General features: G+C 41.4%; 2 protein-coding genes across 2 annotated transcripts in view; both read right to left on the reverse strand.

Moving 5' to 3' along the window:
* Positions 1-15,151, reverse strand: part of LOC311059609 (uncharacterized protein) — a gene marked incomplete at both ends in the record, with an annotated part of 109,653 nt that overhangs the window by 78,694 nt on the left and 15,808 nt on the right. The window lies entirely within an intron of this gene.
* Positions 8,508-14,542, reverse strand: LOC311060581 (kelch-like protein 15). Its single transcript, XM_084078814.1, has 5 exons — positions 14,454-14,542; positions 13,080-13,286; positions 12,714-12,851; positions 8,986-9,160; positions 8,508-8,891 (listed from the first exon to the last, which is right to left on the reverse strand). The coding sequence occupies exons 1-5, from the start codon at positions 14,524-14,526 to the stop codon at positions 8,717-8,719; spliced, it is 768 nt and encodes a 255-aa protein (XP_083934940.1). The 5' UTR covers positions 14,527-14,542; the 3' UTR covers positions 8,508-8,716.

The following is a 15,151-nucleotide window of genomic DNA, read 5'->3' on the forward strand; positions in this document are numbered from 1 at the left end:
AAAAAAAAAAAATTTTTTTTTTAAATATATTTTTTTACTCGCATCCCAGTCCGGGGCCCGCCTGTGGCTGGCCGACGTCCAAGAATTTCATACAAGAAGATGATGTAGATCTGATTGAATCAGGGCTCAGCTCAAGTGAATCATGTGAGTGAGTTGTTTTAGCTGTCTGTCCATGGTGGAAGTGCAGATAGCCTTTTTTTTTTTTTTTTTGGGGGGGGGGGGTGCATATGGGGCCCCCATATGAGCTCTTGAAACGGGCCCCCAGATCATTAAGGCCGCCCCTGTGTAGGGCTGAAGTAGTTAATGTATGTTTTGTAATAATAATCAAAATCTACAAAGTAACAAAAGTTTTCAAATACTTGCAGTGGAGTTAAAGTATAACATTTGCCTCTGAGATGTAGTTTAGTAGAAGTAAAAGTACTGAAAATTGGAAATACTCAAGCAAAGTAAAAAATACCTTCAAATAGTACTTATAAGTACAGTACTTGAGTAAATGTACTTAGTTACTTTACACCACTGGTGCTGTCATGCTCATTTCAGCACAGCTGGAGAGCCTATTTCAACCAATTTCTTGGTCAGAACTACCTGTAGTAATATGAAATATTTCACTCCACTTTCATATAGAGGTTCCCATAACCGGGCTGAGGAGTAGGGGTGACCACGCCTTTGCTGCTGCTGCTCCTAGGCTCTGGAACAGCTTGCCCTTCTATATTAGAAGTGCCAATTCTATTGAGGCTTTTAAATCCCTTCTTTAAACACACTTTTACTCCTTAGCTTTCAATCACATCTAAGTTCATGTCTTCATCTCTTGTTGTATGTGATCTGTGACTTTGTTGTTGTTACACTTGCATACTTTCTTGTTTTGATGTTTCTTTTGTCTCACCATGTACAGCACTTTGGTTCAGTTTCGATTGTTGGAAATGTGCTTTATAAATAAAGTTTGATTTGATTTGATATACAAACTTATCAAATAAGAAGTAGAATGAAGTATAAAAAAAAGGATTAAATAAGTTTCATACTTCATCCTAGTCCTTTCTGAACATGAAGAATTATAGTATATTGCATTTAATTGTATTTACCTCGTCTAATTTTAACATGTTCAAAATAAAGACTTTCATTCATTCAATATGAAATATTTCACTCCACTTTTTTCTTCTTTTTTGCATACCACCACCAGAGGGCGCTCGCGTACCACTGGTCACAGGTTGAGAACCACTGTCTAAAAAATACTTATATCAGCCTCAATAGGCTCTATGCACAGCAGCCATATTAATTATCACTTCTTTCACAGGTGTTACCAATGATACTAATGAAGGCTCCGTTCCATTTAGTATAGCACAGCGTCCCAGTTGCATCCATGTGATGTATTTCTTTATTAGTTATTCTATTTATAGTGGCTCATAGGAATTTATAGACTACGTGACAACCAGGAATAGTTTGGTGACCACAGGAGAGACTGTTGACAGCCGGAATGTAGACGGCATCCCGGGAGCAGTATGGGTTAGCGCCCCATGCTGTGTCTTCCGTGAGGAAGAAGCCCAAAAAACCCGCGGTGAGGCCTTTAGGAGGGCCATTCCATTCCAGCGTACCGCAAGCGGAGCTAATACCATTAGACAGCCCAATCTAGTGGTATCGGCCCAAGGAACCATCACGCCAGAAGGAAATGTTTGGATCGGGGCGGTGCATCTGATCTGGCGCAGCGCTCAGGTCCTGGACCTGGTGAGACGAAGGAGGAGCCCGGCCAGGAGACAACCCACAGTGCCTAGTCCCTCCACGTGCCAGAGCCTCCCCGAGTCCCGGCAGAGTACTTACGGAGAAGCGGACTGAGTGGCCCTGTCTTTCCCTATAGGACTGACCGTGGGTGCTACTGGGACGTAAGTCGGGGCTTGATCAACCCTGGCTGGGTCACCTGGGCGAGGGTGTATGTTGTATGTTGCGAGACCCGAAACACCCTATGACCCCAGGCTACAACACTGATGATGCGTCCCAGTTGCATCCATGTGATGTATTTCTTTATTAACAGTGGTTTCCACGACCCCCACAACTCTGAGAGTGTACAAATGGAACCAAATGGACCCGTACCATTTGTACACTCTCAGAGTTGCACACCTGTAAGGGGTCATTTGGAAGCCCATGAGGGTCCCTGGACCCCAACTGTAGACTCACTGGCGTAGCAGAGTGTTTCCAGTGGGCCAACATGCACAATATCAGCACCCTGACTGTTTGACCAGAATGGAACAGAGCCTTCATTAGTATCATTGGTAACACCTGTGAATGTCTTCACTATAGAGGATATGCGTGTGACATCATCATCAAACCCGGAAGTTATGCAGGAATGCCTACTGAGTGTCAAAAAAATACTTTCTGGCCTTGACAGCCCATGCATCCAAACAGAAAAGTCATATCTGATTGCATTAAACAACATTAAACAATGTTAAACTCATTTTGCATGTTTCATTGCCACTCGATTTGCCACTCGATGTGCCATTCACTTTAAGCATGCGCATATCCTCCTGCTGTGAATAGAGCCTATCCAACTACAACTATAGCACTCACATTCACAACACGCATATATATATATATATGATACAAACATAACGTATTAAAACATATATTGTACTATCCTTAGATCAAGACTATAGTAGATGTATCTTATAGAGTCTGACTTTTAGTCTTAGCTCCACCCCCCCCCCCCCCCCGTTTACCGGTGTCCGGCGTGTTTGTGTAATGTATTAGTCTATATTTTTCAATAAAGAAGTGTTTTAATCCCGTCTGTGGCCGATTCTGTCGGAATTCCCCAATGGGCGGTAGCGACGGGGCGCATCTGGTGAAAGCCAGAATTACACTCAATGTAAACAGAAAGTAGACGAGGCTGGAGAATGGCTTTTTGGCCACAGACGGGATTAAAACACGTCTTTATTGAATAATATGGACTAATACATTGCACAAACACGCCGTACACCTCGTTAACATTTGGGGCAAGCACCTTATATTTTATATGTGTACATGTTCGGAGAAATACGGGCTTTACTGGTGAAATTCCAGGGCAGGTTAGGGTAAAAGTAATAAACACATAAAAACACTAATAAAACAAACATACCTCGGTGTCTGCGTACAAGGGAGTCCAACCAAGAGTCACACCTGACAGACTCGCACAAACAGTCCTTCAACAACTGTTAATTGAATAAACGATGTAATTCTCACGTTTAGACGTTTTAAACTAGAGAACTCTACGGTTTTAAACTTCCAAACTTTACTCCCGCTTCTCGTTTTCGGGGTGTGTAACCGCTAACTGTGTCCTCCTCTTCCTGACAACACACTAAATAAATAGTTCCGGACACAAACATAAATACTCTTCCCACATGGTGCAAACAAAACAGTCCATGAAATAAATCATACAAGTAATAAAGGAAATGAAGCAACAATGATTACAAATATTATTATGGCAGTTAAATCTATTTATAATATTACCAATTGGCTATATCAATTAAAACACGATAAAACAGTAGGAATTGACAATAAAGTGGGTGAATAGATAAATAAAATAGAATATAATAAGAGAAAAACAAGCTGAAACAAATGACAGTCAATTAATTAATTGTTAATTAAAACGTGGATGTTTTCTCAATGTTACTGATGAGGTCAACTAGTATTTTTGGACTCCTGTGTGTGTATTTTTGTAACCTGCAGGGAGAGCTATAATACCAACATTCCAAGAAAGCAGGGCTGGAGATCTGTTAAACAGCTTTATAGATAAATAAAAAATAAATGCTGAACCCTCCTCACTGGGTTTAGTGTTCATTGGACAATTTATCAGAGCAATATAGTCCATTGAGAACATGTTTCTCTGCATGTATTCTGATTTAGCCTTCATGCTAAACAATGAATGTATGTCATAGAATGCTCTATGGAACATGTTCATACATTTTTCCTTCATGTAGAAATACATGTTTTTAATTACGCACATAACTTTACTTTAGTTCATAGAAAACAATGCACATTTGGCTAAATCTATATATGAATCTATACAATGTTGTGACATCATGGTTTTCATATGTAAATTCCTTCATTTTATGTCTCAAAACATCATTCTTTATTCACATTCGTGGTTTCAATAACTATGCAAATACAAAGGGCCTTGTAGTTAGCATTAGTATTAGAAAGATGGTGATTCTATTCATTTAAAAACTCACTTGGTGTCTCTAATGTAAAAAATGGGTATGTCATTACAGGTGAACATTTTCGAAATGTTTCACATTTTTTAAAGATTTTAAAAAATGTTTAGAAAATCTAAGCTCATAACAATGCTTTGCCACATAACACGTTAAACTCGTAGATTTGGCAATATCCAAAGTATAAAATAGGGCATAAAAAAAAAAATTACAGTGTGGCTCTGCAGGAGTACAGTCGGTTTGGTTTTATCTGTGTGTCTGTGTCTGCGTATCCAGAGATAATCTCACAAACTGCTGATTGATGAGCACCACATTTATTTTGCACACTGCCAGTAGTTCCATAGAAGTACCTCCACTAAAGTCCATTGGTAAGTAACTATAGGGACAGGAAAGGTTACAGCAGGTCCATGGCTCCGTGGGAGCGGCCTACTTCAGGGTCTCCAAAACCTTACAATGGCTCCAAGTCTGGTTCTTTTGGCCAAACTGTTTGCTGGATGTGGAGCTGTGAGTCCACACGTATGACCTGTTTTACCACCAAGAAAGGCTCCACACTCCACAGACACTGACATGCCCCGCTAACAATACCAGGTGGGGGCTGCCCTGGAACATGTGAGGGCCGACATCCCATTCCCTGTCACAATCCATGGGAACCACTACGTCATTGTCACCATGTACTACTTCACCAAGTGGCCAAAGACATATGGTTCTAGAACAGTTTGTGGAGACCATGGTGGAAAAACTGGTTGATGAGAAGTTCTGTCTCTCCACAGCGACCAGGGTGCAACTTCGAGGCTGGGGGGGTTCCAGGATGTCTGGGAAACAAGGACCGCTCCCCTACATCCCCAGAGTGACGGTCAGGCTGGTCGAGTGTGTCAACCTCACCCTGGCTACCCAACTCACCATCCTCACTGTCTGCTGGCAGGACTGGGACCTCCACCTGCCCCTGGTCTTGTGGTCACATTGGACTGGACTGCAGTATAAAAGTATTATCCTGTTAAATATCATTATTGTTGGCAGTCTGTGGAGACAACATTTCACTGCTTGTAGACCTATTTGTATGAGTGAGAGACAAATGGTGGATAGCTGTGAACCCCAGTGGTCCTTGTGTTTGGACCACCGCCTGAGCCAGAACTAAGTGGGGATGCTGGATTGGAATATTTTGCACAGCTATGTGAGATATTGCAGGTGACACATGAACTGATGTAGGGACTGCTTGCAGAGTACAGGGCCCGCCAGAAGCAGCCATGTATGAATTCCAATATGCGGGAATGGACTCGACTCTGCAGGCCTGGGTATGGGTGTTCCTTCCTGGAAAAAGGGGGTGTCACTGTGGACTGGGCCGTGTACTGTACTGAAGAAACTGTTAGACGTGGTCTAATGGGTGCAGCTGGCGGGGGGCTGCACGGTGGTCCCACTGGTCCCCCAACGGGACCGAAAAGCACAGTACCAGCCTTTCGTTGACGTAGATGACAATCGGGGAAGCATGATGTGTCTCCCTAGGACATACATGGGCAACTGGCGGCCCGCCTTCACTTAATGCAGGCAGGTCTGCAGGTTAATATCGGAATACTGATATGTTATTGATTTCAGGTGTTACAATTCCAAACATGCAAACATGACCCGCTTTATTAGTAGCGTAAAGACTAGTATTCCAATTCTGTTGTCTTTTTTATGTCCAATGTATTTGTACTTAAGTTCATAAAGTTAACATAAGTATAACTAAATGCATTTGAAATTAAATTCACATTTAACTTTTCAGGATTCTACTTCAAAAATAGCACAACAAAATCTGAATTCAAAATAAAAAGTAGCAAAAATAGCCAATCCACAAGCTCAAAACGCGTCGCAGTGTGACGCATTTCGAGCTTGTAGATCGGCCATTTTTGCTACTTTTGTGTGTCATAGAATGGTGAAAAAAGTTAAAATACAGAGATAAGAGGACAATAGCGAAAAAAAAGTTAAAATACAGAGATAAGAGGAGTCTGCTCGACAGTATATGCAAAGTGGCCCTCTGGAGTGAGTGTTGAAATATAGTGGCCCTCTCCATCATCAAAGTTGCCCTGCCCTAGGAGGAACCAGAGCACTAGGGTGGGAGAAGAGACAGACAGTTACCCTTAATACCCCAGCACCTCTGGGACTGGGTTGTGTGAATGGGTTACAGTTCAACTTGTCCTCAGTGGGGCTCAACTCTGAGGGGTTCAACTCGTAGCCCAGTATGCCCTGGGGTTCGTTACGTTCTGGCCACTGGGCTGCATGTAGGCAGGGATATCAATTAATAGATAATAGTAAGGGAATACATTAAAAAAAAGCTTTATTGATCCCCTTGGGAAATTCAGGTTCCATAGCAGCACTGCAGTTATCACGAAACAACAGGATTACAACCACGATTTAAATAAAAAATAGGGGGGAGGGCGGCAATAAAGATTAAATATATGAGTAAAAGTTAAAAATGTAGCAGTGTGTCGTAGCCATTAGCACTTGGACTGACCTAGATAGCAGTGTACAAACAATATCTACTATATAAACATACCTAGGCAATAGGCATACATGTAAGGTACAATCTAGCACCAGAATATTAACTTATTGTATATCTTTATTAACAAACTAAATACAGTATGATCTTGGCTGGTGTATTTTTGTAACCTGCAGGGGGAGCTATAATATCAACATTCCAAGCAGGACTGAGAGGAGAGATTGTAAAAAAGCTTTATAGATAAATAAATGTTGAACCCTCCTCATCACTGGTAGAGCTGCAGGACAGTACTATCAATGACCTGTTCCAACTATCTCCACTGACGAATGATTCATAATATAGCATTCATATTCTGGCCATGTCATAAAAGGCGAACGGCCAAGAAAGGGCAAACATTTGGCGGATATAGCAGATCTACAAGATCTTGTGAAGTATATTATGTCAAATGATATAAGATTACCCAGTATGCCCTGGGGCGTGTTAAGTTCAAGGCCACTTTGCTGCATGTAGGCAGGGATATCAATAATAGTAAAGGAATACAACAAAAAAAAGCATTAATTGCCTTGATAAGTCTTTATTGAACCCAGTGGGGAATTCAGGTGAAACTCAATTACAACCAAGAGATTCAAATATAAAATATAAGTATAAATGTGGTAGACCTAAGAGTCGACTAGCCTACTGTACCTACAGTAGCCCTCAGGACTTGGGACTGATTGGGATAGCTTAGCGTGTAGACCATTTTAAAATAAAAATGTTTAGGTCTAAGTATAAGAAACAAAGTATCACCAGAATACAAACAAACTGTATATTCATACATCAGAGAACAAAACAATACTGGGTGCTCTTGAATAGAGTATGTGATAACTTCAAAAGTCAATATATACGGTAGATGTCTTGAAGACATTGGTCTTTGCTGTAATATACTGATCTGATTAGGCCTCCTGGCCATTATGTGTGTATACAGTATAAGGAGGACTGAACCTATAGGTTAAATAATCCCTCCAGCCACGCCCTGAGGAAGACCCACACAAGTCAAAAATTGACGATCTTATATATGGCTCTCAATGTTTTTTAATTTGTTAAATTATGCCCTAAAGATATGACATGCTTTTTAACTGCATCTCTGGCTCATTGTACCTGGAAGTCATGCTGAGGGCTTCTCTGTCTCCATATATCTATAGTACATGTACAAACTGTCAACAGTGGATGTGAGGCTGAAATATGTACAGTGTCAGCCAGCCTACACAGTAGGTATATGGATCACATATTATGTACAGTCAATAAACAGTGAACATAATGAACAATATACAATCTATTGACAGTGAAACATGAAGAGCAGTTAACCTAAGCAGGCTGATACTTTAGTGTACATCCAGTAGTCTATGAGCACATGTACCAGGGAAGACACGGCTCATTAATGCAAAAAAAAGTAGATAATTATTAAAAAGAAAAAAGAAAAAAAGTACAGTAAGTGATATTGCATTTGTTAAATAGCTCTACATTCACTGCTATAGAGTCAGAGTGTTTGTTCAGTAACCCTAACCCAGCTCTTTAGTAAACAGAAAATGCATTTCCAGGTACCTAAACCAATTTTATCCAATTAGGAGAGAACTCACGCAGGATTGGCAAGAATGGCAACCCACCTGTAAATGTATTTTCTGTTTATTAATTGAGTGCCATTAACGCGTTTCACGTGTTTTACCGCTATGGTGCAACGTGCCATTAACGTGTTTCATGTGTTTTTGAAAAAAGAAAAGAAAAAAAAAACTCACAAAAAAAAATATATATATCATTATCTGAAGATTTTGCTGCTCCATCCACTCCTTGTTTAACTTATAACTGAAAAAGGCTGTATCTCGCTTCCTAAGCACTTTATTTTTACTTTGAAAATAAATAAATAATCAAAATCGTACTGGCCAGAAACAGCCAGAAATAATTTGGGCACTCAATGAGTTAAAGAGCTGGAGAGACGGGGAACAAACACTATAGCAATGGTTACAAGCAGAATATAGTGTGTTAACATTGTAACACAATGTTTTTTGTTTTAACCAAAAAATATCACCTATCCTACCTAATATTCATCATCATCACATTCATCTTCATCAACTATGGGTGTACGATCATTCCTCAGCTTGAGAGGTAGGCGGTACATACAGGTATCATTATTACCGCAATCATCAGGCATCTGTCCCACAGTTTCCCACGTGTCCGTCTGGTCACAGTAGCGCTCGATGCTCTGGAGAGGCCTACATGAACAGAGACCAATAGCCATGAGAAAAATGTCTGGTGTGGTAAAGAACACACCTATCCCCCTGCATTCATGACGCAGTAGTGCCTTACCTGGCGCCCTCCTTAAGCCCTCCTAGAACGTAGATCTTTCCATCTAATACAATAACACCAAGGTGGTAGCGTCGCTCTTGCATGGAAGCACACATGGTCCACAGGTTGGTCTTGGGGTTGAAGCACTCTACCGTTTTTTCAATGCCAAATGCCCCTCCGATCATCTTCCGGCCACCTATAGATAAAGAGTTAACAAGATAGTGACTATTAGTGGACTCTAGTATGTGCCAAAAACTAGTCAAGTTGAAGTGAGTTCATCCTGGAACTAAGATCATTTAGACCCCCAGGATTCCACAATCGCGGAAATTACCGCGAATTTCTCGGCCGCCCCTAGAATTCTTGGAAGTCCGCGAATTCTTGGTCCGCGAATTCTTGGTACAGTCACGACTGCATTTTCGTGGAGCTGCCGGTGGCGGAGTGGCGCGTTAGTATTATTACTACTTTATTATATTACAAGGATTTGTACATGGTGAGGACACCTCGTAGGACTTTTTCACAGGGCCCTGGGGGACTAGTTTGACTGACGGACCGGTCCTTCATTTTAAATAATTCTACTGAATCTGAATAATGTGTGTCATGTGTGTCATGACAATGCTAATGCAGAGGAGAATAAATATTACACCCACACTAGGTATCTTCTAAAATGTAGTTAGTATGGTCAAGGTTTGGATGATAATATAGCCTTTGCAACAGAAAAATATATACAAAAATGTAAAAATATATATATTCCAAAAAAAAAATCAAATTCGATTTTTATCCTCAAAAACGATTATTCTGATCCATCCCTAATTACAATTAATTTGATCTAATACATAAAGGATTATACTTGATTATTAAAACAAAATCTATTTTTGCTTGATAACTGGTGATTTTAGGTTGGTTCTTTTATGTCCGCGGAATAATAACTATCAAGTCGCGGAATCGAGGATTGTTCTCCACAGAATCAGTATTGTTCTCTGTGGAATCAAGATTTTTTCTCTGCGAAATCCTGGGGACTAATCATTGCTTGAAAGTAACTGTGGAAGCTACGCAGTATTTTCACATTTATTTATTGTCTTTATTTGATTTGTTTTGAATTAGTTTGATTGTAGCCTCGATCTCCAGGCTTTTATTGTTTAGTTTTGCTAAAAAATAAAAACCTGGACCAACGTTTCGGTGTAAAATGGTAAATGGTGCATTTATATAGCGCTTTTATCCAAAGCTCTTTACATTGATTGTGCCATTCACCCATTCACACACACATTCATACACCGGTGGCATAGGAAACCATGCAAGGCACCGACCTGCTCATCGGGAGCAATTAGGGGTTCAGCATCTTGCTCAAGGACACTTCGACACTAACTCTGAGGGAGCGCCCCAGCCCGGGATCGAACTGGGAACCTTGCGGTTTTCCAGTTCACTCTACCCCTGAGCCACTACCGGTGTACCCGATATAGGAAGTGTTTCATTTCCCCAACCAACCAGAGTGCAGTGGGCGTCGCTCGTAATGTTGTGTTTACGGGGCGGGGGCTGACGGACAGATCGGTGAACCAATGGGATCACACGCATTCTCTCGCCGGAGATGTTAAACACGCCCCTTTAGGTCAGAAAACAGGAGCGCTGGTGCAGCCTAGTTTGATTGCAACAGCATTATTTCAGTAAAATTTGTGTTGACTTGTTGTCCGATTCATAAAGGGGTTCGTATATGACATGCGTATGACCAGGTGTAGGAGCTGATTAATCTCGAAGTCTGCATCCAACAGCGTCCAACTTCAACGTCACTTTACGGCACAGTGTTGCCATGTCCGCTTATTGTAAGCGAATTTGCGCTTATTTTTCTGTAAAGTTGCTTGTAAATATTGGTAGTGGGGTGCGGTTTTTTGGGCTTGTTTCTAAAGTGTAGTTGGTTATTTGGGCTTGCTTAACAATTGTTCAATTGTTTTAACCGGTGGTTCTCAAATATTTTTATGTCATGGACCCCCAAGTTAATATGTAGGCTAATTTATCCCTATAAGCCCCATCTGAAAATGTTTTGTGCCAGCTGGAGGCAGATTTGTGTTGTTAGAATGTTTAAAAAATCTTCCAAATATTCCACATTTTATTACAAGATTATTTTTTTAAATATAGCAGATCTACAAGCTCACAACGGTTTAATTAAAGTGCTTATAATAAATGGCCTAAGTGCCAGTTGCTTCTTTTGGGCTTATTTTCATAGACCTGGTTGCTTATTTCTCTCACAAAATCTGGCAACACTGGAGCTGCAGAAGTTTAACTTCTCATCCAAACCTACGCAGAGCTGTCGGCCGCATTGCCTTGACACTGACAGAGAACTTGAACATCATGATCTGTCTGGAAGCGAGTCCCACTATTGCACGATGGATCAGCTGAACGTAATGTGTAATGTTTACAAGGTTTAACCCCGCCAGCAAATAATAGACTAATAACCTGGAAAGGATATAACATTGCTCACGTTTACCAGGTAAAAAGATGTTGAAAATAAATCCAGGGCATACAAGTGGAACGCTGCTATCCGATTATGGACCAGAGCTTATTGATTACTTGTTGATTAAATTAGTTAATTTTTGATTCATATATCACTGTCCTACGTCTGAATGGGGAATGGATCTTCTGGACACAGCTTTCATCACTATAGTTTCCTCATCAGATGGTAACATTTATTAGGCTGTTGTGTGTGGCGTTCATGTGATCAATATACAGTAGAGTAGCCTACAGTAGACTATTAGCCTACAAATTAATACCGCGGCACGGACACTGGTGCGTCAGTCCCTCCGCAGTTTCATTAAGGAATGATAGCCTATTTTCATTATTACGTGACACTTTGGCTGAGATGGCCCGCTGGCAAACACACTGAGGGACATAATAATTCAGCTCTAAATGGAAGCCTAGAAAATAAATAAAAAGCGGTGGAATCTACATCATGTCTATATTATGCATAGACTACAAGCAATACATCGTTTGACATTTATTTTTTATATATATGTGTTGACAAATGTTGGGCACATATATATTTTATTTGAGGTTTGCCAGTGTTGTAATTGATTTTCGCATGAAGAATAAAGCATTCTAAAGACATACGCACATTTCAGCCCTGGTAAGACAGCCTCGGGGCTGACCTGATAACGTGCGCACCTGGCGCACAAAACACAGACCAAAGAATCTTTATGAATCCGACTGCAGGTGTAGGATTTGTCCTAAATGCCGGTACGTGCAAAATATGGGCGTAAATCCCTTTACAAATCGGGCCAATGTCACTTAAATACAATATCTACTTTTTTTTGGGGGGGGGGGGGGGGATTTATGCCTTTATAGATAGGACAGTAGACTGACAGGAAACGGGGGGGAGAGACGGGGAGTGACACGCAACAAAGGTTGCCGGGATCGGGATTCGAACCCGCGACACGCCACCAGGCTGGCATTGCAGCCTAGGGTGCCTGGACCCCCATGCTGCGGCCCAGGCCTTTCTTCCCCATTCTGATGCTAGGCATTGACTTGCTGCCATGTAACTTCGGAATTGCCCATGGTGAAGTTGTATCACGGCCATAAGCACAGCACGGACTGCAAATGCATCTCAAAAGCACAACAATGCAATGATGTATGAATCATATAAACCGCTCGCATAACCTGTCTGCAATTTGCAATTGGTCCTAGACAAGCTAGTAGGTGTCTAAGCTTGACACCAGAAATGTACTACTTCCACCACTAAGAGCGTTTAAGAACAGGTATGATACCTATAACGTATATCTTTCCATTCAGAGTGCAGACAGCTGGACAATCACGTGGAATCCGCATAGGAGTGACGGCTGTCCATACAGATGTTTCAGGGTTGTACTTGGCCACCTGGGGTGTACGTGGCTTTGAAGGAGTTCCTAGGGACAAAAAGGATACACACACACAGAAGTTGCAAATGTATCTCAAATCTGCACCTACTACATTAATGGTGGTAGTTACAACGGGTATGGTAGTTAAGATGTTACCACACACACACACACACACACACACACACACAAATGTGTAATACAATCCAAGTCTTCAGTTAACCATTATGCTTGACATACATTACATAAAAAACACGACTTCATGAAACTGTTCCATACCAATAAAATAGAGCAGTCCATCTAGAGACACCACAGCACGGCTGTCACAATTGTGATAAGCTGCCACACCCACAGATTCCATGAGCTGCCAAGTGTTGGTGTTGGGGTCGTAGCGCTCCATTGAGTCTTTAATCTTCTCTAAGTCTTTAATCTTCTCACCCCCATGCCCACTCACTGCAAACACATATCCATCCAGCATCACCAGTCCTATGTTGGGTTGTGCATGGAAAAAATATATAAATAAACCTGATCTTTAGAAGTGGCCATAGGCACTATGCAGCCTCTCATTCAAATAGTAATACATATTTCAAATATACACACACACACACACTTAGTACTAATATATTTTGGAAATCATGTTTGAAGCGCTAAATCCCCCTTGCCCTCAACTTTTCCTATACTCAATGCTGTGATGTCAGGAGTGGAAGTAGTATTACCTTACTGCTACTTCACCTCACCACTCCACTAATACAGAGACATTTACCGTTCATCATTACATTACATAAAATGTTACATTTAACAGTAGAAAGGAAGCCTTCAGAGCATTGTGAATACAGCTAGTCTTTAATGCTCATGTACCGTCAGCTACAGTTACAGTATACTCTACAGTTTGAACTGATCCATTATGATACCTGTAAAGCCACATTTTCAGTACATCTAAATCATTCCCATATAATTATGGTAAAAAAAAAAGATATTGTTTAGATATTTTGAAACTCTTTCACTGCCAGAGTAAATACATAAATGAATCGCCCACTGCCAGCGAGTTTTGTTTTTTCTTAGCTTTTCAACTAGTCACAGAATATTTATATCGGAGTATGATCAATCACCCGACGATTGCTAAACACGGAGGGTTTCAATGTGCTTCCGCAAGAAGAAAAGAAAGTCATCGTGACCCCCTGTGCGCTTGTTACAGGCCCGAATATAGCATGTCTCTTCAAAATGCAGGGAGAAAAAAAGAAGAAAAGAGATATTTCGATCACGTGATCTGCTGGATCTGTGTGACTTTAGGATGAAAATGGTCAATCGTGTGTTAGAGAACAGCACCATCTGTTGGAAAACCACTGAAAGTGAAAAAGTCGTAAAAGTCGTCTATGGCAGTCAGGGCTATGGAAAAAAAAAAAAAAAATCGTCCTAGGCAGTGAATGAGTTAAATAATGTAGATGTCCCTTATCTGTTGCCCTACCTTTAACCACTTACAACCAATGTTATACTTCAGCTATTCAAAAATAGCCAATCTTTTCTAAAAAAAACACCTTCAAAAAGCTTTTTATTTTCATATTTTGCTATATTAAAAAAAATGTTGATATAATCAAAAAGCGGGACACCAGGGTATATGTGGTTAAATTGAATGTCACGGTTTGACAATCTTACTGAAGTCAGAGCGTGGCAAATTCATGGGCGCCATCTCCAACCAGGAGTTATGGTGAACATCATAGCGCCACATCGCTCTACTGTCTCTATAGGCTTCATGGCTCCGGCCTCCGGCCAAATACAGAAAAGAGCCTATGGTGGAAGAAGAGCAGATTTAAACCAATGAGATATGCAGGGGTGCACATAACTGGTGCGCAGGTGCGCACGCGCACCCAAAATAAAAAATGAGCACCACATCAGACGACGCGAGGCGCTTTTGCGCACCAACAGCTGGGACAGGAATTTCCAAGCTTTTATTTTTTAGCAAAACTAAAAAATAAAAGCCTGGAGATCGAGGCTAGGATACTTCCTGAAGCCACAATCACGCTAAAGCACCCGTCGGCCCCATGTACAGCCAGCAGGCGCAGGGGGAGAGATGGCACGTGATTGAGTGTCTCGCATTGCCCCGCTGCGTGCACGCAGCCAGCAGCGGCTGTTAGAGGCACTCGTCCCCGATGATGAACGCACTGTGATGGTGCAAAATATGCCGCGAACGTCCCAATCTGGCGGATAAAAGCAGCGCAGCACAGGGCACGTACCTTGGGGGCTTCACCAAACTGTGTGAGAAAAAAAGAAAACGGCGAAAATCGGCGGAATTTGCAAGCAGAGCGTCCTTTTTTTTTTCTTTCTCTCGCGCAGCTGCCCCCCCCCCCCCCCCT

The sequence above is a fragment of the Gymnoscopelus microlampas genome (assembly GCF_963454915.1).
Source record: "Gymnoscopelus microlampas genome assembly, chromosome: 14".
NCBI classification, from domain to species: Eukaryota; Metazoa; Chordata; class Actinopteri; order Myctophiformes; family Myctophidae; genus Gymnoscopelus; species Gymnoscopelus microlampas.

Bases quoted from the DNA above. Each gene is read 5' to 3' on its own strand.
- LOC311060581 (XM_084078814.1), bottom strand. From the start codon at position 14,526: ATGTGGCGCTATGATGTTCACCATAACTCCTGGTTGGAGATGGCGCCC. The intron at 9,161-12,713 runs GTATCATACCTG...CTTTATCTATAG, and splicing joins TGGAAAGATATACGTTATAG to GTGGCCGGAAGATGATCGGA. The intron at 8,892-8,985 runs GTAAGGCACTAC...CTGTTCATGTAG, and splicing joins GGGCTTAAGGAGGGCGCCAG to GCCTCTCCAGAGCATCGAGC.